At 36.5% G+C, this 27028-nt stretch overlaps 4 protein-coding genes across 5 annotated transcripts; 1 reads left to right on the forward strand and 3 right to left on the reverse strand.

Annotated features, from left to right (window-relative positions):
• Positions 1–168: 168 nt before the first annotated feature.
• On the forward strand, positions 169–6994 carry TUDOR1 (TUDOR-SN protein 1). Of its 2 annotated transcripts, none has more exons than XM_048095936.2 (17): positions 169–415; positions 1132–1295; positions 1781–1858; positions 1971–2084; positions 2175–2279; positions 2400–2606; positions 2704–2919; positions 3022–3129; positions 3635–3805; positions 3891–4088; positions 4165–4524; positions 4626–4856; positions 4938–5126; positions 5191–5268; positions 5344–5538; positions 5816–6193; positions 6536–6994. In XM_048095936.2, the coding sequence occupies exons 2-17, from the start codon at positions 1146–1148 to the stop codon at positions 6719–6721; spliced, it is 2964 nt and encodes a 987-aa protein (XP_047951893.2). In that variant the 5' UTR covers positions 169–415; positions 1132–1145; the 3' UTR covers positions 6722–6994. The 2 variants fall into 2 exon arrangements, with proteins under 2 accessions (XP_047951893.2, XP_047951895.2); XM_048095938.2 differs by having other exon boundaries at positions 169–392.
• A 2851-nt stretch (positions 6995–9845) lies between these two features.
• LOC125197225 (calnexin homolog) lies at positions 9846–12857 on the reverse strand. The gene is made up of 6 exons (XM_048095941.2): positions 12632–12857; positions 12455–12524; positions 10840–11963; positions 10684–10755; positions 10482–10595; positions 9846–10389 (listed from the first exon to the last, which is right to left on the reverse strand). Exons 1-6 carry the CDS (start codon positions 12725–12727, stop codon positions 10252–10254), a joined length of 1614 nt encoding a protein of 537 aa, XP_047951898.1. The 5' UTR covers positions 12728–12857; the 3' UTR covers positions 9846–10251.
• Positions 12858–13726: 869 nt separating this feature from the next.
• Positions 13727–14543, reverse strand: LOC125197226 (uncharacterized). The gene is made up of 2 exons (XM_048095942.2): positions 14461–14543; positions 13727–14086 (listed from the first exon to the last, which is right to left on the reverse strand). The coding sequence occupies exons 1-2, from the start codon at positions 14538–14540 to the stop codon at positions 13837–13839; spliced, it is 330 nt and encodes a 109-aa protein (XP_047951899.2). The 5' UTR covers positions 14541–14543; the 3' UTR covers positions 13727–13836.
• A 1005-nt stretch (positions 14544–15548) lies between these two features.
• APC3 (Mitochondrial substrate carrier family protein) lies at positions 15549–20646 on the reverse strand. Its single transcript, XM_089057573.1, has 4 exons — positions 19972–20646; positions 16315–17088; positions 16149–16239; positions 15549–16065 (listed from the first exon to the last, which is right to left on the reverse strand). The coding sequence occupies exons 1-4, from the start codon at positions 20432–20434 to the stop codon at positions 15882–15884; spliced, it is 1512 nt and encodes a 503-aa protein (XP_088913699.1). The 5' UTR covers positions 20435–20646; the 3' UTR covers positions 15549–15881.
• Between the last annotated feature and the right edge of the window lie 6382 nt (positions 20647–27028).

Consider the following 27028-nt stretch of genomic DNA (forward strand, 5'->3'; position numbering starts at 1 on the left):
CTACTAAATCACCTGCCAAATCACATTGGATACACGGAAAGAAATGCTTATGAATTTAGATATAAACAGTCATTGAATTTCCGTGGCACATTTCGTAATTCTAACAAAAGCTGAGGTGATTCAGCTGACCCTTCTATAAAAGGCCAATCTTTACATGGAAATGGATAAATTATACTCTCCTTGCTCCGCCGTCGTCTCTACTGAACACATTCTCTCATATTTCGCTTCAATTCGAGTAAACGACTAAACCTGAAAAGTGAAAAGACACTTCAATTTCAGTTTCTAGAAATAACTGATTCGATTTGATGAGCTCATCGTAATCGAATTGGAAATCGGATCGGTTTCGTCTACTCCTTCTCTCTCTTCAACCTCCTCCAGCCTAGGATTTATCGGTGATTTTCTGGTGGCTTTGTAGGTATTTCTTTGTTCAGATCTCAGTGATCTGGAGCTTATTTTTATCAATGCACGCCTTCTGTACACTGAATTGACTTTCTTCTGGATTTGTTTTGGGCGTTTCTGTGTGAGATCGTGCTGATCGCTGGCGGTTAGCCGTAGATCTCTATCATTTGTATGATTGCATGTGTTGTTAAGATTTTTGCAATGGAATTCTGCTTCGGCTGGGAAAACTGCACGACAGTTATTGATCACCTGCATTGATTCTTTTGTTAAATCTTGGAGTTATTCGCTCACAAAGAGTCATTTTTGTGTCTTTTTAGGCTACTGTATTTGTGAATATTGTGATTTTGCTGAAACAGGGATCTGTTAATTTCAGCTATATAATTTGTGTTGATTATATATACTTATTATGTATTTAATGAAAAATTAATACCTTTGGCAATTCGTTCATTAGAGTAACTGATCTCTCCTCCTTGTGATGCATCAAAGATTGACCTTTCTCCAACCTTATATTTTGATTTGTTTTGTAAAACAGAGTTTTGATCGTTAATCCTATTTATTATGCTTTTCAGCAGTACAGTTGAATGGTTTTGATTGATTTGTTTTTTAGGGGGTACTGTTATAGACCATACATAAAAGCTGATTGAGAAGGAATATTGGAGCTAAATTCTGGTGTTCTTGTTGCTTTTATTTTTACAATTTCTGAGTCACTGTCTCAAACCTCTTGTTATACAGAATTTGCTGTTGAAATGGCATCAACAGCTGGAGCCACAGGATGGTTGAGGGGAATAGTAAAAGCTGTTCCATCTGGTGACTGTTTGGTGATAATGGGGAACACGAAGGCTGAGATTCCCCCAGAGAAGACAATTACTTTGTCTTCTCTAATGGCTCCTAAATTGGTATGTTTTGTTTACGAGTATGTAATTGTGCATTACTTTTGGTTGATCAGATCATGTCTATGAATAGCTATTCATTTTTTTTAAGTTGCTGAATGGCCATGAGATTTTGTGTCTTCACTAGATTTTTGGTGCTTTGAGTATTATATATATTTACCTACTGTGCTGGATTTGTAGCTGAGATATAATTTAGTAAGCTTCTCAGATCAATTAGCATGCATTTAGACAATTCTTCTTGAGAACATGTTTAATTTGTCCGAACTTTATGGACTACATCTTTTGTGTTATTATAGCCACCCTTACGTTTCTTAATGAATTTACTCCATTGTTCTGTTGACATTCTCTTATTTCTTGAATCTAAATTTGGGAGCCTTCTTAACTATTGAACTTGGTTGATGAGTGATGACTACCTCCTTCAAATAGTGTCTCGGATACCAGATTGAGAATTTTCTTACTTTTGTCCTTGTGTTACTTTGTTTCTATTATAGGCTCCCCGAAGAGGTGGGCTCGATGAGCCATTTGCATGGCTGAGCAGAGAATTCTTGAGGAAGCTTTGTATTGGAAAGGTGGATTTTATTGTGGCTTTCTTGGTCCCTAAGATATCTATTCATTTAAATATGAATTTTTGTATGTATATTTTGTATTTAGGCTTAAAAATTTATGCTTATTACATTACAGGAGGTCACTTTTAGAGTGGATTATACTGTACCATCCATTAATCGGGAGTTTGGCTCTGTTTTCCTTGGGGATAAGAATGTGGCTTTGCTTGTGGTTACTGGAGGCTGGGCAAAGGTTTTCCATTGTTATTTATTACCCTATTGACAGTGTTACTATTTTTCGCTGATTCTTGCAGTATCTCACGTCAGATTTCCCATTACACAGGTTAGGGAGCAAGGTCAACAGAAAGGAGAAGCTAGTCCATACTTAGTGGATTTGCTGCGCCTTGAAGAGCAGGCCAAACAGCAAGGTCTTGGTCGTTGGATCAGGGTCTGTATATTTGTATTTTTGTATTTTTTAGTGTTCTGAATTTTTTTTATTATCTGGTTAGAGATTACATGGTTCAGAATATTATATTGATGATATATGTGTTGGAATTGCTCCATTCAGACCCCAGGTGCTGCTGAGGCGGCCATTAGGGACCTGCCTCCTTCAGCGGTTAGCGATCCCAGTAATTTTGATGCTATGGCTCTATTGGCTGCTAAGAAGGGCAGTCCTTTGGAGGCTATTGTCGATCAGTGTCGCGATGGGAGCACAATCCGTGTTTATTTGCTTCCAGACTTTCAATATGTCCAAGTGTTTGTTGCTGGAGTTCAGGTATATATATTATACTATCGATTATATATACTCTTTTAGATGGTTTTGTAATCTATTCCAAAAATTCTGATGACATCAATATTGATTTTTATACTAGGCTCCATCTCCTGGTAGAAGGGCTGCAGCAGAATCTGCCTTTGCTACTGAGGTGGTGTCTACTGAACAAAATGGAGATTCAACAGTTGAAGGCCGGGCTCCTTTAACATCTGCTCAGAAGCTTGCTGCATCGTCTACATCAGTAAATGAAGTTCCTGCAGATCCCTTTGGGAAAGAAGCCAAGCATTTCACAGAAATTCGTGTGTTGCACAGAGATGTGAGACTGCTTAAACATGAAGACTTAGTCATTTTCTTTCTTTCAAAGAATGTATTTCTATTGTTCAAGTTTGTAATGTATCTGTCAATTTATGCGATACAGGTCAGGATTGTATTAGAGGGTGTTGACAAATTTAGCAACCTTACCGGTTCAGTATACTATCCTGATGGTGAATCAGCAAAGGATTTGTCATTGGAGCTTATTGAAAATGTAAGCCATTACATAATGTTAATATGGTGGTCATTCTGGTTTTTGTCCTAAGTTCCTGATTATGCGATAGCTTATGTCTTGCACACAAGATTCTTCTTTATGAATTGACAGCATCCCACATAAATGTTTCATTCTCACCCATTGTTATTTAAATTTTTTTCTAAACATTTTGAATATCTTATCTACAATAATTTTATATAATAAAAACAATGATTTCTGAGATACTTCACTCTCTTTTTTTTTTTTATATTGTGTTGAAGTTGATTGGCAAACTTCTTCAATATTTTGTTTGTCTTGACAATGCACTGGTAATTGTTGCTTTATTATTTTCTTATATACTTGCTGTCTGTGTTTTCCATCTCTCTCTCTCTCTCTCTCTCACACACACACACACACACAGTCATGCACACACACTCACTTGTACTATCTAATGCATATGCATCCCTTTAGTATTTTCTTCTTATTCCAGAATTATATAATGTTCCTCAATGTGTTATTGCCCCAGGGTTTAGCTAAATATGTGGACTGGAGTGCAAGCTTGCTAGAAGATGAAGCCAGACGAAGGTTAAAGAATGCAGAACTTCAAGCAAAAAAGTCGAGGTTAAGAATCTGGACAAATTATGTCCCCCCAGCAACAAACTCAAAGGCCATTCATGACCAGAACTTTACAGGAAAAGTAAGTCGTGCCCTAGATTTAACATTTAGTGGTTTGGAAATTTTCTGAATTAGTTAATTATTTGCTGACAACTTATTTTGTGCAGGTGATTGAAGTTGCGAGTGCAGATTGTATTGTTGTTGCTGATGATTCCTTGCCATTTGGCGATCCTGCTGCAGAGCGGCGAGTCAATCTCTCAAGTATACGGGGCCCTAAAATGGGAAATCCTCGTAGAGATCAAAAACCTGATCCCTATGCTCGTGATGCTAAGGAATTCCTGAGGATGCGCCTAATTGGTCGTCAGGTATGGTTCTTGATCTTTCTTTTGCACTTCTTTGTGATTAAGTGCTCTAATTTTAACATCTACGTTACTTGTTTAGGTGAATGTTTCTATGGAGTATTCCAGGAAGGTTGGCCTGACAGATGGAGGTGCTGCTCCAGCTGGGTCTGGAGATACAAGGGTGATGGATTTTGGAACTGTCTTTCTTGTTAATCCGGCTAAGGATGCGGATGATGCTACTCCTGCTGCTGCCGGAGCAGGCAACCAACCGAATGGGGTTAACATTGCTGAGCTTTTAGTTGGTCGCGGTTTTGCCACCACAGTTAGGCATCGAGATTTTGAGGAAAGGTCAAATTATTATGATGCCCTCTTATCTGCTGAATCACGTGCTATTTCTGGGAAGAAAGGTATGCATTCTGCTAAGGATCCTCCTGTAAGGCATATGACAGATCTGCTAACGGTTAGTTCTGCACCATATATAATAAATATTTCTGTGTTTACAATTTACATATAGTTTTTGTAGTAAATACGTGCACTGTTTGTGGAAATAAACATGTGCAGGCTAATGCAAAGAAAGCGAAAGACTTCCTACCATTTTTGCAACGTAATAGAAGGATGTCTGCTATTGTCGAATATGTTCTCAGTGGACATCGATACAAAATAGATATTCCTAAGGCGACATGCAGTATTGCCCTATCCTTGTCTGGTGTCAGATGTCCTGGCCGTGGTGAGCCTTATTCTGAAGAAGCCATTGCATTTATGAGGCGGAAAATTATGCAGAGGGATGTTGAGGTAGTGATTTTCTTTTAGGCTTCACATTCTCTGTTATATGTGCATTCAGTCTCACTGTTATGTTGCTGTACCTGCATGCAGATTGAAGTGGAAACTGTTGATAGAACTGGAACTTTCTTGGGTACCTTGTGGGAGTCAAAAACCAATGTCGCAATACCACTTCTGGAGGCGGGTTTGGCTAAACTTCAAACTTCCTTTGGCCTTGATAGGATCCCAGAAGCTCATCTCCTGGTTCAAGCTGAGCAATCAGCTAAACAGAAAAAGTTGAAGGTAAATATATAAGTTTAACCATGTTCCTATTTGTGATACTCTTTTGCTGATACTTCTATTGCAGATATGGGAGAATTATGTTGAGGGAGAGGAAGTTACCAACGGTATATCTGTTGAAAGACGACAAAAAGAGGAGTTTAAGGTATGAGTACCACACTATGTGCTCACTGGCAGTAATCTCGGAGGCAGTCATGGATAATCATATGTTCTTTTTCAGGTTACAGTTACAGAAGTCTTGGAAGGTGGTAAATTTTACATTCAGTCAGTTGCTGATCAGAAAGTGGCTGCTATACAGAAACAGCTTTCTTCATTAAGCCTTCAAGAAGCTCCTGTAATTGGCGCCTTTAATCCAAAAAAGGGGGATATTGTTCTGGCTCAGTTCAGTGCTGATAAATCTTGGAACCGTGCTATGGTAAGTGGCATTGCATTACTTTTCTTGAATATAGTACCGCTGTGTCGCAATACACTTTCTTAAAATTTTTGTGGAGCCTCTTTCTTTCTTCGTGCGTCTTAGATGAAAGATGCTCGACTTCTCAGGGTTCTACTCGGGTTTTATTGATGGTGCCTCATTTAGCTTTAATGTGTACTTAGTAAATGTATAGCGAAGCTATTTCTTTTTTACCGTACTTTCTAAGTTATCGGTATTTAGGTCCCTACATTTTTATAACCCATCTGGTTTGATTATGAAGATTGTTAATGCCCCACGTGGTGCTGTGCAATCTGCGAATGACAAGTTTGAGGTGTTTTACATTGATTACGGGAATCAAGAAACCGTCCCCTACAGCCAGTTGCGGCCTCTTGATTCTTCGGTGTCTGCTGCACCAGGCCTTGCTCAGCTATGCAGCCTGGCATACGTCAAGGTTCCAGGCTTAGCAGATGACTATGGTCAAGAAGCAGCAATTCGTTTAAGCGAGCACCTTTTGAGCACTCCAACAGAATTTAGAGCTATCATAGAAGAGAAGGACACGTCAGGTGGAAAAGTGAAAGGACAGGGAACCGGAACTGTCTTTTTGGTGACTCTGATTGATACCGAGGTTGAGACGAGCATAAACGCAGTTATGCTACAGGTATGATAACAGAGTGCCTCCTCTAGTGCTCTTATAGCTTATTTTACATCTTAATATTTGGAAAACAGAAAGATTATACTCCCTCCGTCTCCCAAAAATTGAAACATTTGAAACGACACAAGTTTTAAAGAAAAATTGGTAAAGTAGGAGAGATATAGAAAGAAAAATGTGTTAGTGGAAAATGGGTCTCGCCTCGTTAGAGAGAAATAAACTTCCTAAAATAGAAAGTTTCTATTTTTAGGAGACGGACCAAAAAGGAAAGAGTTTCTTTTTTTAGGGGACGGAGGGAGTATCAATTGTATCACATTCCTGTAACGATCTAACGTGTAAATATGGCTGCAGGAGGGACTGGGTCGATTGGAGAAGAGGCGTAGATGGGAGCCTAAGGATAAGCAGCAGGCGATGGATGAACTGGAAAAATTCCAGACAGAAGCCCGAGAGAAGAGACTCGGGATGTGGGAGTATGGAGACATCGCATCAGATGATGACGAAGCGCCTCCCTTGAGTAAAGCTGCCGGAAGGCGGTGAACAGTTGATATATCTCCAGCCTGTACCAATACCTGGATGGTAAACCATGTAACTGTCTGAATATGGAGCTGATAGAGAGGGACTTACCAAATAGTGAAGGCCAGTATGTTTTACGTGCAACTTACCCAACTCCTTGCCACTGTTTTTTAGGTAGTTGAGTGAACAATTTTGTTTTCTTTATTTATTATTCGAGTTATACTTAATAAAGCAGGCAAACACTCTTATCCTTCTTTGTATTTGTTGTCAATGAGTAATCAGGATAGTTTTTGTTTATTTACCCTTCAAATATTTATAGTTGGTATAGTGTATACCGTCCTATGTAGTAGAGACATGTTTTTTTGGCACGGGATTTAAGAAAAATTGTTTTAAATGAGTTAAGTAAAATGAAAATAAAGTACTCCTTCCGTCCTAAGGAAGATGACCCCTTTTTTGGGTGGCACGGGATTTTATGCAAATTTATTTTGTGTGTTGAGAGGAGAAAGTAAAGTAAGAGAGAGGGAATAAAGTAGAGATAAAAGTGTTTACATTTTAAGTAATTGGTCATCTTAGTTGGGACAAACTAAAAAGGAAAGTGGGCCATCTTCAATGGGACGGAGAGAGTAAAAAAGAAAAAGGTAGAGAGATGAAGCAAGAGTAAATTAAGAGAGAGTAAAGTATTTTTTGCCGTAATAGGAAATGACTCAGCTAACAGGAATACGACTCAGCTACAGAGGGACGGATGGAGTAATTCTTTTCGTTTTGTTGTGGGCAATTAACTAAATTGAAGTAGTAGAGAAATGTGTCATGTGAAATAGGACAGAGAGAGTATATCCCACTATAACAATCAAGCTATGGGGTGGTCTACGGACCAACCATTATGACACAAACAAATTAGGCACTGAATCTACACTACGTACCGGAAAAAAAAATTACTGACTATTTTTCATTTTAAGTGTTATTTTTTGATTTGATACTCCCTCAATTTCAGGATAAGAATATGAAATCTTTTCTTTTTAGTCTATTTCATAAAAATATACATTTTCAATTTTGAAAACTCTCCTCTCTAATAATATATATGGCACTCAATTTTCACTAACAATCTTTTAATTACTTTTTTCTTCTTTATCTATTTCTTACTTTATTAATTGTGCATTAAGATATGTGACCAACGAAAAGTGCATATTCTTATAGGACAGATGGATTATATGATATGAAATTTTATGTAATCTATAGTTTCACGAACTATGAAGTTAAAATGAAATACAAAATAATAATATTTTCAATCTAAAAATGTTTCAAAATGTGTCAGAATGTAATGCCTCAAAAAGAAAAATGGCACTGAGGATTTCTCCATTTATCTAGCGTGTTTAATCAAAAAACTTCAGGAATTGAATTCTTTCAAGAAGTGAAGCAATATGGCCATATATGTATAATTCTTGGTTAATTTGTTAAGTTTACATGTTTTGAACTCAAATATGAGCTATAAACAGTGGCCCCAATTTTTTATTTTGATCTAATAAAAAAGTTGAATGACAAAATTAACACCAATTCTATGTGAGCGAGAAGATCTGAGGTAGAAAATCAACGCAATTCTAAATCTCAACAACTTTCAATAATTGAATTCTTGTCCAATTCGCATGAACAGTGCGAACTGACTATTTTAGCTTAGGTTTCCAAGAATAAAAAAGTTGAAGGTGAACACCCAAATTTCTCAAAATAGACCAAGAATTGGCCAAAAGGCAACAATTTGCGAGTTTTGTTTGCTAGAATTAGGATCTAAAAATTAGGCATGTTCACTCTTTTTTATATTTAGGGTAAATTGTCTGTAAAGTCATGAGCTTTTAAAATAGTTTGATTTTTCCCATAAACTTTAAATGTTGCATGAAATTTCATGAACTTTACCAAACTGTGTAAATTTTTCATCCGACCCGATCCGATAGATTTTCGACACATACGTGGCACACCGGAAGCGTGACTTAGCAAATGATAAATTTAGGGTTCAATTCAAATTGTGGAATTGATGTTAGTATTTTTTATGCTGAATTCAATATGTATGCTTATATTGATTTGTATGTTGAATTCGATTTGTATGTTTCATTTGTGCTACTTGTATGTTTGTGATAAGACGGGATCTGAGATTGCATAGATATAAGAGAAACAACCAGAATTAGTGGAGTTGCCAAGTCACCCTCCGGTGCGCCACGCGGGATAAGTTTGTGTCGGAAATTGATCGAAATAGTCTCATGCAACATTTAAAGTTAATAGAAAAAATAAACTATTTTGATAGTTCATGACTTAACAAGCAATTTGGCCTTACCTCTTTACAACTTCGTCAGGGAATACTCCAACGGAATAACATGAATATCACATTAATAATATCAGCAAACTCTCGTCAAGACGTGGAGCTACAAGCATTGTCCATCGGTTTGGACATGGTGGGAGGTAGAGACTAGAGAACAAAGAGTTTGGATTGAGATGAGTGACCCCGAAATGATATCGTTGCTTTGCGATAAGAGATATGGGTCGGCTGCTTCTCGCCACCGGCTGACGGAGATTCGTAACAAACTCAAACTGGTGAGCTATAAGATATCTCACATTCCAAAGGAAGGTAACAAAGTGGCAAATTGCTTAGCACAACAGGGGTGCATGGAGGCCGAGTTGGTGATACTCGATCAGAACACGGCTGCGCCTTTGGTTAAGGCCTTAATCCGCATGGATTGATCGCTTCTCTTTTCTTTTTGCATGCACAGACATGGGAAGAGAGTAGAATGAAATCCTCCCTTGTAGGGAAGCCGACACCAAGATACTCTTTCTTGGTTTGATGGTTACTCGTTTGTTTCGCAAGTCCGCTTTGGACGGTGCATGTACTGCAACCTTCTTGTTTGATGATATATAGGGATGAAGGACCCACAAACCCTCCACCTTTATGGTGTTAAAATAAATAAATAAATAAATAAATAGAAATCACGTTAATAAGTACTCCCTCCGTTCTCTCATAGTTGGACGGAACTTTTTGGCACAGAGTTTAAGAAATGAATGTTGAGTGTGTTAAATAAATAGATAAAAAAGTAAGAAAGAGAAAAAGGTAGAGAGAATAAAGTAAAAAGTGAATAAAGTAGAGAAAATAAAGTAAGAGAGAATAAAGTAAGAGAGAAAAAAATTACTATAAATGGAAATGACTTAACTATAAGGGAACTTCCCAAAATAGAAAAATGACTCAACTATGAAGGAACGGAGGGAGTATCAACTTACTGGAATACCCTTTCGAGCCAAACATTTTCCTAATTTCCCACTATGAATCTAAAAAATTGCCTTGATCCATTCAGTGTATGGAGAGGATAATACCATATCTCAATCAGTGGTCCAGTAATACAAAACCTAAATCAAGAAAAAAAAACTGCAAATGAAAATTCTGAACATTGTCAAAACAAGTTCCAAAAAACCTATTACTAAGTTCCCCCAACGTGTTGCTGCAGGAGCATCTTCTTCCATCATTCCCTAGGCGGCCTCATTATCGTTGTGATTCTACCTCGTTTCCGGTCCCACCTTCCTCAGTCTTCACGCCTTTGGGTTCTCCGGCGAGGAGCAGCACCACCACCATTGTCCTTCTCATCTTTCGCCTCGGAGCTTCCCGGATCATCTGAACTCTCAGCAACTTCTGTTTTCTTCGTCTCAGCTACCTCATTAGCCTGAATTTTCCAAACATCAGGGTTAAGTAAATAAGCCTTAAAACTGTAGAGAAGCAGAAAATGAAGTTTTTCCAATTATGAACAACACTCACAGGCTTCTTTCCTCCAAAGATGAGCTTCAACAAAATCGAGATGATAACAACGACAATGGAGGCAAGGATACCAATTGTGAGATTGGCTTGTTTCTCAGCCTTTTCAAGTAAGTCCTGCAAGTAAAATCCCAATGTAAGGTAACCTTTAAATAAACAAAATGCGGACTTTAATTTTGATCTCAAGTGAGCACAGATCACTCACCAAGACTTTAATTTTGTGCTCGCCCAAGAATGGAAGGTCAGCAATCTTGTATAGGTATTCAAATACCACTTTCTGATCACACAAAACAGCAGATGTTAGATTCAGAACTAGAAAATTCATGAAAACTGCATACATATATATGAATATATTGATTACCTGGAAGCCTTTCAGGCCATCAGACTCAGTAGATTCCTCCTCCTTTTGATTCTCCTTCTCTACGGTGAATTTTGGTTTCCATGTTGTCTCCCGGTAGGTCTCTGCCTCTTTCTCGCTGGAAGAGATCAAAATGTTGTCGAACAGAATACCATCTTGCATTGTCCAGATCTCAATACCAATGGCAGCAATGGGCTCAAAGTTGGGCTTTTCGAGCTCAAAGTACTCAGGGTTATCAATCTCCTGGGGCTTCCAGATACCCTTGTAGTTGGGGTTGTCAATGAGTGGGGCATGCCATTTCCCTTTGTAAGCAGGGTTCCTCTTCATTGGTCTCTTCCACTCACCGCAACCAGGAGCTTCAGCACACTTAGGGTTATCAACTTTGGGAGCCTCCCATTCACCATCTTCTTCATCATCCCAATCCTCTGGTTTGGCTGCCTCGGGATCATCAACCTCCTCAGGCTCATCATCCAACCAACCTTCAGGCTTCTCAGCTTCTTCATCTTCAATTTCCAATGGAGCATCCTCATCCCAATCATCTGGCTTCGTTGCCTCTGGGTCAGGGATCTTTGCTCTCTCATCCCAATCCTCAGGCTTCTTATCATCTGGATCAGGGATAGTCTTGGAAGGGATCAGAGGAGGATCAAAGTCATCACCTGAGAGGAAATTTCCCTTCTTCTTCTCTTCCCCATCAACCAAGATCTTAACCTCATTATCGGGTGTCAAGATGGCAGTGTAAACATGGGTCAACTTGTCTGAAGGTACTGATGGTGGGAACTTGAGATGATGCTCGACAAAATTGCCACTCTTCGGGTTCTTGTGCTTCAGGATGAAGTGAACCTTGTTTGTGGCTCCACATCTATCAGGGCCAAACATTATTGTGTAAGGAGATTCATTATCAAATCCCTTTGGAACCCATCCAGCATCCTGAGGACGGAGGTACTTGATATAAGCACCACCACATTCAAGGCCATTCTGTAGGCGAACTTCAAACTGAAGAACAACAGTTTTATCCTTGAGGATCACAGGTTCATCAAGTGGCTTCACAATGGCATGCTTCCTGGCTTTCTCCCCAACAAGAAGTCCATGATCATCATGTCCCTCACTCTTGACATGTTTCCACACACCTGACATCACAAATGAAAAAAAAAGTAAGCTACTTGATATAAATGGACATATGCTGTTGTATATTAGTGGTATTTCTTTCACCAACACCATGTCACTAACCAATTCACCCACCAAAAGTGCTATTAGAGTAACAATTTATATAATAAAATGCTATCATATATGTAGTAAAGCCAATCATTTGTAGCTTAATAATAGAAAGATCGGGTTGGGTAACATTAAGTTTAAATCAATTTCCAAATTCAGCACAAAGACGTGGGCAATTACGCTCACCCAGCCGATTCAGCTGTGTAGTGAAGCAACTAAATCAGAATCTGAGCAGAGAATCTAACCAGTACAAAATTTACACAGGAAAAGTCGTTACTGTAAAAAAAAAACAATAACTAATTCGTTGTCTTTATCGATTATTGGATATATACAGTATCTTTGATTCAAAAAATATCAAAAGCAAAAATCAAAAGTAACTCATCGCGGACGGAATCAAAATTCAAACCTGTGTAGTCTGGATTCTCAGACGCGATCCACCTCCCCTCAAAGTCCTCATCAAACGACTCGTGGAAAATCTACAAACACCAGAACCACATTAACTCAGGTATCCACAACAGATCTCAAACAAAGAAATTCATGATGAATCAAATGAAAACATGATTGGCAATAAACGACTCCATACCACATCATCGGAAGCGCGGAGCTGAGAAATGAAGCAGGCGGTGGAAAATAGTAACAAACACTGCACTACCCAAATCTTCCGATTCGGAAACTCCATTTAACAGCAGGAACAGAGCAAAATTGAAGTTTTTGCTGCAATTAGAGAAAGATATATAGATCTGCGTAAGAACTCTCTAGAGAGAAGAGAGATTGAGAGGAAAGAGAGAACAGTGTGGTTGCATTTGATTAGTTACTGAGTATTTGTAGAACGTGTCAAAGGGGATTTGCATATACAGATCTGGCAGTGGCATATGGGGTCGAGTTGCTTCGACCAATGATATCGATTGCCACGAGAAGTGGACCAATCAGAGAAAGCCACGTGACAGTGAGTGACAAGCTCCTTGCTGTTTTGATCCGTATTGGCAATTGGGTCGGTTTGCGGGTTGACCCGTTTACGTTGACTGTGTAATTATTCTTTCATTTCGTTTTTTTTGAATTTATGTTACTGCCTCTGTCTACCAATATTTGTTACATTTTTTCATTTTCGTCCGTCCTCTAAATTTGTCTCATTTTATTTTTATCATTTTTGGTAGTGGACCTCATATTCCACTAAATCATTCATACTCACATTTTATTATAAAACTAATATATAAAAGTAGGACCCACAATCCACTAACTTTTCCAACTCACTTTCTATATATTTCTTAAAACCGTGTCGGATCAAAGGGGGATAAATTTTGGTGGACAGAGGTAGTATCATTCAAAATTCAAATAACACATGCATGAATATTATTCCATTTGACATTTAAGTTTTAAAGGCGATTGAATTTTTAATGTAAATGTATAGTCTTTGGTTTATCAAATTATTATTTCGGTACCAAAAAATATGACCGAGCCATAAAAACTTTGAAAATGATAAATGTTTAAATGGAAAATTAATAAAGGATAGAAAATTAGAAATGGTTGGTGTTAGGGAGAGACATCACAAGTCACAACAACGGTATAATTTATGGTTCTCAAAATATTGACATTGATCTACAATAAACATATTATGTTTACATATATTTACAAAAAATAAAAAAAACAAATGAGACATCTGGGGCTAGTTTATGCTCTGGCCCGATATCGTTTAACGTATCAACATGAAAGGCCTGAACTAAAATTACTAAATATGATAATAGTAGATTTTTAATTATATACCTTGAGCAAATGTCACATGCAATAGGATTAGGCACAATTGGTTGGCTCCTTCAAATGAGCTACCTTCCTAAAGAAAGATTTCTTAACAAACTTCTCAGCCTCGGCCATCACTTTCTCCGGCTCCACCACCTCCGGTATAGTTTCCCTTCTCGATTTCTTGAGGTGCACGTTTGGGGCCGAATGGAGCTGATGCAAGGCCGTATATATGCCTAACGACGTTGCTACAGCGACCATCCCAAGCACAATGCTCACCGGTGCAAAATCACCCTTTCCCAATCTAGTATTAATAATCGGGGTGCGCTCATGTCACATTGAGTTTCAACTATGTATTTTATTTCATTTTTCACGTCAATAGTAAAAAGTATGTGAAAATACATACTACAAAAAGTAGTATAAGCAAGATTTTTTTCATAAAACAACTTTACTAACAACAATTTTCAATTCCATTTTGATGTCAATATTAGCAATGGAGTATAATTTAGTAGCAGATTGAGTCCATCACCGATATTTTGGTCGCGATTAAAATAAGTAAATAATGACAATGTCGATTTGTTGATATTCCACCCGTATTAGGTTTTCCAACGGAATTGGAGCATTAATAACAAAAATTTCTGCTAATAATTGGCGAGTTTTTTATATTAGAAATAATACCTGGCCTTCAAATCCGGTGCAAAAGTAGAAGTCGTGAAAGTCGATCTTCCTCCTAAGCCGCTTTTCACCATTGATTTCATTTGAGACTGCAATTAATTAAACATTATTTTGTAACCAAATTCCTAAATACTCCGTTCGTTCCATGTTAATAGAGACATTTCTTTTTGGCACGGAGTTTAAGAATAGTGTGTTAAATGGATGGTGAATAAAGTAAGAGAGATAAAAAGAAAAAAATAAGGTAAAATAGAGAATTATTTTTTGTCAAAAATAGAAATGACTTAATTAACTTGAAACTTTTCAAAATAGAAAAATGATTCTATTAATATGGAACGAATGAAGTAGAAAAAATAAAAGATTCATATACACTTCTCTTTCTGACTTACCGCAGCTCTAAAAGCCATTCTGATTCAAAATTATGCTTCTGCTTCTGCTTATGACATCGTAATTTATACAGTGAAAATGAATGTACTTCATTTGTGTGGAAGACTCGTGAATCTTTAAATTGAACGTCACAAAAGTTGGTTACTGTTAACGATCTTCTAGGCCCCTCTGCCTGAATTTCTAGAATATTGTTAATTATAGTATATTGAAGCATTATGCTTACAAATATTGTGATGGAATATTGTGTTTTGGGAACCGTATATTTTCTAAGCAACACAAATATTTGAGATAAACCATTGAAGTGGGTACATCCTTTTTTCCTATAATTCTCGTTCGAATTATATTATCTACATTTTTTTTGGGTTTGGTTATAGTTTATACCATGAACTTTAAACAAACCTAATTTATAGCTTCAATTATTAATTTATTTTTTATAATCTAATTATTGCAAAACATCGTCTGTATTCACCTAATTAATTTTTTGAGTATGGATAATCATGTACAATAATCATATTTCCGATCTTTTTACATTGTTTTAAAGATATTTTTACTTTCTTCATTTTAAAAATTTTTGAATGCATTTTGTCAATTTACTTCCCCTTACATAGTGCTGGTATCCAGAAGCAGCACGCAAATTTGAGCAAGATAAAAATAAAAAATATGTTATACTAAAGGGGCCAAAGGATTTGAGCAAAATGCATGAAACATGGATAAAGATTTATGGGTATTATTAATGATGTAGCAAAAATGACTAGTTCCGCAAATGGGCAATTTCTGTGCAGGAATTGTGTGGCAAAAGCCTACAACAATTATCTAATAGTATTACTCATGACACATACATATATTTAACTGTTAGTAGTCAGTCAAACCCCCCCCATAATAGCTCAGCTCCCACTCCTATGCTATCATCCAAAGGGGCAATCAAAATCGTTGTATAACTCAAGAATTATCACCAGTTCCACAAACAATCTTATTCACCTGTAGTAGTCGTCGTCATCATCGTCATCGTCCGTTTCTCCACTCCACCAAGAATCAAGTTGCTAATCCAGATCCAGGCTCTTCTTCATCGCCTCATAAACCAGGTAGGTAATGCTGGCTGCTGGCACGACTTTAAGGAGATTCGGGAAAAGGCCTTTATAGAAGCCTCGAAGGCCCTCATGCCGATATGTTTTCCAGAATACATCTGACATTCTATTGTGTGTATTGGAGGGCTGAGCTTGCATTCTGAAATGCAACTCTAGTTAGAGTTTTAAGTATTTATTTCGCTGGATTATAAATATCTAGGAGAAAAGCCCGATGATATGTACCTTGTTCTTACTACCTGCAGCGGATACACACATGTCGCTCCAAGAGCTCCCGAGACAGTCCCACAACTTAGTTGTATGAGAGGACCAGGTTCTGCATGATATCAACATAGTGAATGGTAGGAGAGAGAATAAATGAACTTGTAAACGCAAACAAAATACACCATACCACCATCTTGAAGAATATGCTTCCTGGACATATCTTTCAATGCCTCGTAGGCTGCCAGGTCGATACCAGCATAAGGTATAATTCCAAGAAGAGACGGCACCAACCCTCGGTAAAAAGCACGGGGTCCCTCCTGAACCCATATATCTCTAGATAGTTTACCCAGACTTGGAACAGTCCCTCTATCACAAACATAAGTTTGCAACCGAGTTTTGACAAGGTCCATTGGATAAATTGAGGTTTGGGCCACTGCACCAGCCAAACCACCTGCCAGAAGTCGCCCTGGAGTCCCGATATCACCATCATCTCCGCCGATCACATTTTTCAACATTTCATAACTGTAAAACTTTATGGCGCTCTCAGGTGCAACCTTCAGCACATTTATCCCATTACCTCGGAAAAACCCTAAAAAGCGACCTTCGTTCCATATCCTCTTAACTGCTGGACCAATGGAAGCATGCGTAGTCTGAACTTGTAAAGTCACCTTTAGACGATCAAGAGGTGCAGTTGCAGTACGAGAAGCTGCTCCGGCAACTCCACCTGCAATTAAATATTTTGTTGCATGAACATGCCTGCTGATGCCTTCAGGAATCACTGCCTGTTCACCAATATCTACAAGATATACCCTTTCCCAATACCGATAGATGTTCTCTATGGTGGCTTCATGTGGATACAGAAGCAGAAAATCCCTCCATTCCTCAAATGTTATGATTCCATTATTGTCTTTATCGACATGCTCAACAAAACTAGCAAGTTCATCATCATCAAGTTCTATCCCTGCAAAAACAAACTGACAAGATGAAGATTGTATTCCAGAAATGAACATACCCTAAATATACAAAAATTTAAGAAAACAATTAAAAACAGAATGAGAGGATGAACAACTAGAAGCCATAGTAGATGCTTTAAGAAAATACTTAAATAAACATTCAAAAACAAGTTACAAAGGAAACTGTACAAACAATATACTAAGGCGGTGTTCGGTTTGTTAGACAACATAATACTAGTTGATACAATATGGGACAAGCCAAAATGTGGTTTATCCAGGATTAAATTGGTCATAGGGGGTGAGGTGAGCTGAAATATCATGGGAGACAATGTAATCTTGGCATTGTGGAGACGGGCCAAAATACATTGTCACGGCCGAGCTTTTGAGAAAATGCTAACCAAATAAGTGATCAGATTACACATGGTCTTTAGTCACAAGTACACATCGCAATTGAACGGTCCCTATTAAGACATAGGAGCCAGTTCACCACAGACTTGAGAATGAGAAGTATAGTGTAAAATTTGCATGTAACAGGTGACCAAGGGATCCGGTACAACATTACACTAAGAGGTTAAGGAGATCCATAATACCAGACACAGTTCAATCAAAAACACTGGTTATACATCATGGCAAAAATGATAATACATCATGGAGACACTGTAAACCATTGCATACAAGCAGCAGGTATGTCAATATATCAATATGGAAACAAACATGATTGAGACACAAAGTCTGTGCAACTTATAGCTCTTAACTGATAAGCATGACAGAGACATACAGACCCAAGAAGAATGAAAATCTAACTTTACTTATTTTGGTACCTAGCTATTGGAGAAGTTAGGATACAGACTCAACAGAAAATACAAACCTATATTGCAAGAAAAATGTAATTCAAAGTGTTCTTACAATCAACTTCAGGAATAAGGAACAGTGAATTTCTATTATTATTTTCATCAAAATCACTTCACTCATTTGACCACACAGTCTGGTAGAACCTTATCCATCTGGGAATGAGAAAAGAACAAGGATCTCATTGAAACTTATACCTATTTACATATATCACTGTATGCCAGTATATATGAATCTTTATATGTAAACTTTGAAGTCCAACTAGTAAGACAGATCTCAACTAACTGACAAGGGTTTTACAGTCTTTAGGAGTAGCTGTTATCTTAGGCGAACAAAGAGCAGAACCACTCAATAGAAGATTCAATGTTTTTTGTTCATTTGAAAAATAATACTCCCTCCTTCCCTTGTTAAGTGATTCGTATTCCTTTTTGGGAAGTCCCAAGGTAAGTGAGTCATTTCCTTCTTTTGGCAAAAATCAACACTCTTACTTTATTTTCTTTATTACTCTTCCATCTCCTATTTTATTATTTCTTCACTTAACTAACAAAATCCCAGTTTCTTAAATCCAGTGCCAAAAAGAAACGCCTCAGTTAATGAGGGACAGAGGGAGTCCTTGACAAATGGCTAAGTTGTTTGCAAGATGCTGGCCTCATAAAATGCAGAAATCTCTTGTGGGTGGTACAAGTTTCCAAATTCTGATGTCCATGGTACCTACAATATCATATGTGATATTCTTCCATGCCCGAAATCCCCACAGCCACAAGATAAAAAGGTGAATTCAACATGCATGCAAGTGTGATGAACCCCCAAAGCTTTACAAATCAGAGATCTTTTTGGTGTTTAGAAAAGTTGAACATGTAATCATAGAACTGAAATGGAGAGAAAGAAAGTGGATAAGAAACATAACCATAAACAGATGGAAAAGTCAGATATGGTTTAAGGTTCATTTGAGGTCAACGCAACCATCAAAATATTAACAATCTGCAATGTTGATAAACAAATTTGCAAAATTTAAACAAAATTTGATTGAACTAGATAGATATCTAGTAAAGAATGGACATAGATCCATATAATAACATTGGTGTTATAATTCTTTGAAACATAAATAGAATTCCCATTTGAGCTAAGCCTGAAAATGGAGACAGTTCCATGCAAGCAATATCAGATCTATTGCCACCCTATTTCGATGGTTGCAGTAATAATTCCTTGGCTCTTTGTTATTATTAATGTTATATGAAGCCTTCAAACTCAAAAACTTGTCCACCACACAAGAAAATGATATATAATTTTTTACCTAAGGAACAAGCTACCAATATTGACCATATGTCCCTTATTTTATCTTTCTAGACTAAGTTCAGAAACTCAGCATAGTCTCATGCAAGGTTCTATTTAGTGCTTGGATGGGATTGAGCTTTTTTACCTCACAGCTCTGGAACGAAATGAAAACAAAATGCAAGCTCCAACCAGAGCCCAAGAAAATACAAATCCACATTTGTTTCATTCATCTTAATTCAGAGTAGTGCATGATAATCATTGAGAATCTGAGATTACCAAAGGGATGCCACATAACAATAATGTCAAAACAATCCAGAATTCCCAGAGGGTTTCACTCTACCATTAACTCTTCGACATTCATCGTGTTGTCCTGTCCCTATTTATATCATTTGCATACTGAAATTCTACCTGCATCTAGAATGCACATCACACACAGTGAATGCAACAAAAGACATTTGTGTTCAAGTTTGTCTCGGCTTCGAATTCAAGCTCTTGCCTCTAGTTTCCGAGACAGCTACAGTTCATCAGACAGTCCTGTGATGTAGCTGAGATTTCCATTAACTATGCCTAATTGCCTATAGAGCATCAACATCAACATCCACCGCAATTGCCTAAATTAACTATGCCTAATTGCCTATAGATCTTAAAAACACCGCAATTGGATAAATTAATTAAATAAAAAGTTTAACAACATCAACATCAACATCCTCATCAGCATAATAGCACAGAAATGCAATTGACTGTTTTTAAAGAAGCAATTAACATACCAGCTTTGACAAGAGCATCCCAGAGCTCCTCGGGCAGAATGCAGCCGTTGTGCTCAACATCAATCGCCTGAAAAATCCTGTACAATTCAAGCTCCTTATCATCCATATACTTCCTAAACTCCTGGTAATCAACCCTCCCGTCCCGATTAGCGTCGCAGACTAGCAAGAGCTCCTTGGCGAACTTGTAATCCGCGGGGATTTGCATCGCAGAAAGCCCCTTCTCAATCACAGCGGAATCCAAATACCCTAGATTATCGGAGTCGAAGAAACTGAACAAACTCCGGATTCTGGAGTCCCGCTCCTCCTTAGTCTCGCGCAGGGCGGAGAGCACGTGGTCGAGCGTGACAGGGCCGGACTTCTTAACCGGGTTGCAGCATCCGGATCGGTCCTTCGCTTCGGGCGCCATTGCAGGAGGAGCTGGTGGTGCTGGGAAATTCGCATGCCTCTCGACTCCCGTAGTCATAAATAATTGATCAGGATTGCGGAATTGGGGGAATTTGAATTTGATGTTCACGGCATGATGAGGAAACAGGGGAATTTTGGGTTTTTTGTTAGATCTGCTAGAAAGAGAAGGTGTTAAATGTTAATGGAGGAAGGAAAAGAGAAGAGGGAATAATGGAATTTGGGGGAAGGATCTTCTGCCTTGCCCGAATCGCTATTTGGAGCTCCGGTTCGTTTATTTTTCCACTTTAATCTGATGCTTTCAACGCCATAGTTGACGCAAACCAGAAAATAAATTACTCCCTCCATCCCATATAATTCGGGACACTTTGACCCGGCACGAGTTTTAAGAAAATTAATGGAAAGTGAGTTGAAAAAGTTAAATGGATGTGGATCTACTTTTAAAGTATTAGTTTTATAATAAAATGTGAGTAAGAATGAGTTAGTGAAATATGTGGTTTACTACCAAAAATGGTAAAAATGAAGTGGGATAAATTATGTGTGACAGTGTGAGTGGGACGGCCAAATGGAATACCGGGAGTAATGTTTTAGAAAGAAAGCATCATATCTACGTCGACCGTAACATTAACACAGTGTTTTTTTATTCGACCTTTTCCCAAAAAAATTTGGAATATCCCTTATTTAATTTTGTTCAATTTCCATCATTATGACAGTTTCCAACTCCACTCGCGCCTCTAAAAGCAATTCAAAATCCCCGAAAAATATTTATATATACACCATATAATAAAAATATACTTAGGACAATTTTCAATCTAATAAATATAAAACTAACAATTACTATAATTATAGAATTGTAATTAAATTCAAATTCTATGTATTGTATAAACTCCAAACTCCTCAATTTAATATCAACGTAGTGTAAAATTTTAACACAACATCAACCGTTGACACTGTATTGACATTTTCTGTTGATGTTATTTTGTCATCTGTTGACATTTTCTAACGGTCCAAATCATAATTTCGATTTATACAATATATAGATTTTGCATTTGATTACATCTCTATAATGATATTTGGTATATGTGATTTTGGGTTTTGCTATTTGATTTTTTGGTAATAGATTTTACATATTTTTTTGCAATACTGATTTTTCAGTTCGGATTTCATAGTTCATATTTGTGAGTTTAAGATTTTTTAGACAATTTGTATCGCATTTATTTTTCATAAAATTTTGGATTTTCAGATTCGATTGAGCAAAAATCTTATCCGAAATCAGAATGTTCTCCACAAATTTTATTCTCTTCGATTAATTCAATAAATATCATCTTCTAAAAAATTCGTGCTAAAATGAAGTTGATCACTTGGGTTGGGCGAGACTGAAGGATTATAATTTTTAAGCTGTTATGTTGAGTGTTTCTTAATAATTCGACAGTAAATGAAAAAGAGAGAATCAAAATAATTGCTTGCTTACCCAAACTTTTTGGTGTGATTTGATAATTGTCCAGGCCAAAATCGAATCGAATAATTCTATTGTATCACTCTAGGAAATAATGCAAATAATTTGTTTATTAATTCATTCGTATCATTTGTAAAATAATTGAGATAAATTAATAATATTAAAATTATAATCAAAATAATCATTAATTTATTCTCTAGTATACTGCAATAGAAATAATGTGGGAGCGAACCACACCCACAAACACCAAATTTGGATCAATTCTTACTTGCGCAAATTTTGTTGTAGAATTTGGTTAAATAGTTGAAGCGATATGATTTGGTGTGGAGACGTAACCTAAATTGGGATTATTTTTAGAGTCCGATGAAAAATTTAATTTATTTGATGATATCACGTCCCATTGGCAAGGAACGACGATATGAGATGTGTTGAAGGCGAGCTAAAGGAATGGGTGCCGACCGCCGTCACGCATGAGCGCGGTGAAGGGAGGAACGTTAGTATTCAATTTTCGTTTAGATTTTTTGCCTGATCCATAACAAAAAATTTTGAACTTTTGTAAACATTAAAATTGAACCAAAGTATTCAAAAAATCGAAATCCGAACTACGAACATGATTCGACCTGAAAATTCGAAATTTCACAAACATATCCAAAAGTTGAGCTTCATAGCTCATCGTGAAGTCCACCACGGGCCATCCTCACCCCTGAGGGGCAATCATAGCTCGTCATGAAGTCCACTCGCAGACCTGCGAGTGCTTCATTTTTTGGCATTTTTTATTATTATTATTTTGAAAATCTTTTAATTTTATAATCAAAATTTACATTATTAAAAAAGGAGTATATGTTACTTAATGGATTTCTACCTATTTTTTTCCAATTTTTTTTATCCTCCAATATCTTTTATTCTCATACATAAATATCTCATTCAATTCTCAACTTTTTTTCGCATAAATCTATCTAACACCTGATTTTCTCTCTAATGTTTTGCACTATTTCTGGCGGCGGCAAACAAAGGCGGCAATGGTATGCGAACGTATCAGATGTTCCCATGTTTCTCGCGATAATGGGCACCCCTGGATCGGTCAGTGAAGGCGTTGGCAGTGGAAGCATGCACATAAATCGATTACATAATAATCCTGATCTATTTAGCAGATTATTTAGACAAAATATATTCGCGCAATTATCACATGTATCATGCTCATAACTCAAATAAATCATGCTTTAAATTAATGAAAACCTAAAACATGCTTTTCTACGATTTAGCTATTTTACCTTGATGATTCTCCAAAGGATTGAAGATAGCTAGCGCCTTCTCCACGTGAAGATCTTGAGTACTAAACCACGGATCTTCTGTCTGGTTCTCGGACTGTAAACTGATATCAGGGTGGGCTGATCTCACCAGTATACTAGGACTTAAATAAAGAAAACGGAAAACCTTCCTCAAGAAGGAGAGGAAAAATTGTTCCTCTACTAAGAAGAGAGAGGGACAAAAATTTTGGAAGAAAATAAGTGTATTTTCTGTCTCATTTATTCTCCTATTTATATTAAGTCACATATTGGGCCCAGGTAGGGATCTATGGAGGTTTTGGATATGGGCTCCTCCAATTTGCTTTTTACTAATTAAATTAAACCCAATTTAATATAAGCTTTTAATTGGAATATTACGAGCAACCACTACAGAAGTAATATTGCACTTCCCATCCAAATCCGAAATTATAAGTAATCCGGGTTTACATTGCTTGATATTTATTTCCCGCGCTTAAGATGAAAACATCAATTAATTAATTATTGTCTGCTATAGACTTAATTAATTAATATCTTATTAATTCCAAGAGTAGACTCAGCAAGAAATTCTTATTTATTATTCATAGAGTAATCAAACTCCAACTAGCTAGGTTCTGAATAATAAAACCTTATTTCAAGCTCCTCTTGATGATGTTATCAAACGAGACTCACCTCCCGCATGATTCAACATAATAGCAATCCTAGCACCGCTTGATATTAATCACCACTACCCAATATACCAGGCTTATTGGGTTGCGAAAAATCCGCACCATTTGGTAAGTCAAAGTAGTGCATAATAAAAACCGTATGCTCAATGCTAACGTACATTGATTAAGAAACTATAATTTACAAGACCTCGTCTTTCAGTAGATAGCATAAAGACATGTCTCGCTGTTAGATCCAATTCGGTGCTATACCACACCAACGTCATCTTATTCCAGTAAGGCTTAGAAATAATCGGACTAACATTGCAACCTTTCACGATAGGTAGTCTAAGCCTATCTAGGTTGTGAAGTTCTTCTTTTTCTTTGTTCAGAACTGACCGTGTTACCTTAAAGTGAACGACGTCCACAACCGGTCTACTAAAACAAAGACTTAGACTTTGTTAAGTTACTTATACATTTAAACATGTAATAAACATCCATTAAATGTAAAACATAACAACATTATGACAAAAATAATCTGTTTATTCCTTTGGAAAATAAAATAAGAGTTTTAACAGTATTCAATCACTCGAAAGGTGATTTCTAGTATACAAACTCTAACAGTTGGATCTTCGACGCCCCACCAATTGGTACCCTAAGATGTCTACACCCCTCATATGTCAAACATGTCAATTGTCCCCGTGCAGTCGTTCGAAATTCAACTCTCATACGATATATTCGACGCACGTGTTGTCCATGCCATTGAGGAAACTAAGAGTCTATGTGTATCTTTGAAGGGTCTATCAAGTTTACTTTGATACTTCAATACTTCAGCGGATCCGATCACCGGAAACAACCAAAAGGCAAAAGCATTTCCAGAGAGAATTGATGACAAGTACAACCAGATTCAATTGGATGATTCTCCCCTACGAACATACAAGAAGTTTCGTTGATACAAATCGAGTACTCAACATTGGATACCAAAATGCATGCGAGGACCTTGGATTGATTGAGGACCAAGGATGAAGGAAGAGCAAGATGAGGACGAGGAGTAGTGCCACATGGAGTTATATATACGACGTCCATGTCGGTTTAATTTTGTCGGAAATAGATAAATCGGACTAGGTTAGGAAATTCACAAAATTTGATGATATATACGACCTCTTTTAAAGCTATGGGAATATAAGAATCCGCCCTAAATTTGGGATTTTAGAGACTAATAGCCCTTTTAAAGTATTCAACCTACTTTGGCCCTTAATATTAGCTAAGTTTATAGTGTTTTTGGCTATAACATGTAATACCTGTTATTTTAAAGTATTCAAGCAAATTAAGCCCCTAATATTTGGCTAAGCTTATAACGTTTTCGGCTATACTATACTAAAAGTACCTATTATTGAAGGTCTAAACGAAAATGGTACGAGTAGAAGTTAGTCTAGAGCTACTAAGTTGCTTTTAATTAAGTACTAGTCTAGAGCTACTAAGATGCTATTAATGCAACTTTGCAATCTTAACTTGAGCACAATGAAAAGAAAAAATTAGCAAAAGAGATAAAAAATAAATAAATACTGTTATTACTTATTAGAATGAAAAAAAGAAGAGATTCAACTTGAAATATTCAGTAAAATTTAGTCAAAAATAGTACTAGTATTATACAATTGCTTAGAGTTGTAGCCCTATACATGCATTAGCTCATTTGCTATAAAGTATAGTAACAATAAGATACACTTTTGTATACATGTTCAATATCCTATTTACATTAATTGATATAAGGTCGAAGCAGACTCTGATGTGTTCATCCTATTGAATTAATTTTAATTGGAAAATAATAAATTGAAGTAGAAAGTAATAAATCATAATTGAATTTAACTTGCTAAGAAGAGATGGTTAAAACTTAAAAGATAAATGATTAAAAGACATTGTTTGGTAGCTATGTTTTTCTTTGTCATAATTCTCATAAATCATAATCCTTTAATTTTTTTTTATCATCTTTGTTTTTCTTTTCTCATATACTATTTTTTATAATCAGATCTTTTTTGGTTGTCTAATTTGTCAGCAGTATTCAAGATTTTGGGACTGGAAGTACAATAAATAGTTACATCAAATTGGAACTTTAAAATCCAACTATACCTTTTTCTTCGTTTTAATCAAAATGCATTAAGGTTTGAGTTGAGAAATTAATAAGATATCAGCAAATAGATATATAAATATGTAATTTTGTTGAGCATTACAAGTTAGTAGATAAGGCCCCATACTGTATCTATGCTTCGTCAATCTCAAAGATCTTCATTTTATGGACTAAGAAAAAAAAAATCTTCATCTTATGCTAGTTGCAACCATAAATTATGGACACCATTCCTATTTCTCTCCCTTTTTTTGAATCGATGACAAACTCTAGTCAACGGATAGTATCGGACAGCAATTATAGAGGCGTGCCAGCAAAAACGATAGACCAATTATTTTGTTGAGTAAATGGAGTTATACAGAGTTAAAATAAGGAATGAGTCGTTAATTATAAAAAGAAATTATAAAAGGATATTAATTTTCTGTTAATTGAGTCGTTTTTCAGTTTTATAGTATTATGATAGAATTGAGACATTTATATTTTTTGATAAAAAATAATTGAATAATAGTATATGAAATGAAATAAAAACAAAACACAATAAAAAAACAAAATACTTTCCACTATACTACAACGAATTACTTTGAGAGGAATAACAACGTCTTCCATTCTTTTTGAGACGTTCATTGCATTTAATGAAAAAATATATGTTCTTGTTGTATTTAGTTTCGCAGATAAATTAACATTAAAAACCATTCTGATTATTTTAGTTAAGGAACCACCAAACTCTTAAATTTTATGTACTCCCCCCGTCCCATAAAAGTTGAGACAAAACTTTTGGGCACGGAGATTAAGAATTTATATTAAATAAATAGGAGAGATGAAAAAAGTAGAAAAGATAAGAGAGAGTAAAGTAAATAATGGAATAAAATAAAAGTGATTAGATGTTCTGTCTTTAGTTAAAAAAGGAAATTACTCAACTTTGTTGGGACGGACTTAAAAGGAATACGACTCAACTTTTATAGGACGGAGGGAGTACTACTTTTACCAAAAATGTGAGACTGTGGATGTATATGTATCACGTGTATTACACCACATGTCAATAATTATTATTAGGATTGTGACTCGTATGATAGTGCATAATTGTTTGCAGAAGATCGAGTGAATAATTTACAGAAACAATTATTTGAACACATTGATGCACCTAGCTATT

The sequence above is a fragment of the Salvia hispanica genome, chromosome 4 (genome assembly GCF_029641045.1).
Source record: "Salvia hispanica isolate PSC_SH4W2 chromosome 4, Shi_PSC_v1, whole genome shotgun sequence".
Taxonomy (NCBI): domain Eukaryota; kingdom Viridiplantae; phylum Streptophyta; class Magnoliopsida; order Lamiales; family Lamiaceae; genus Salvia; species Salvia hispanica.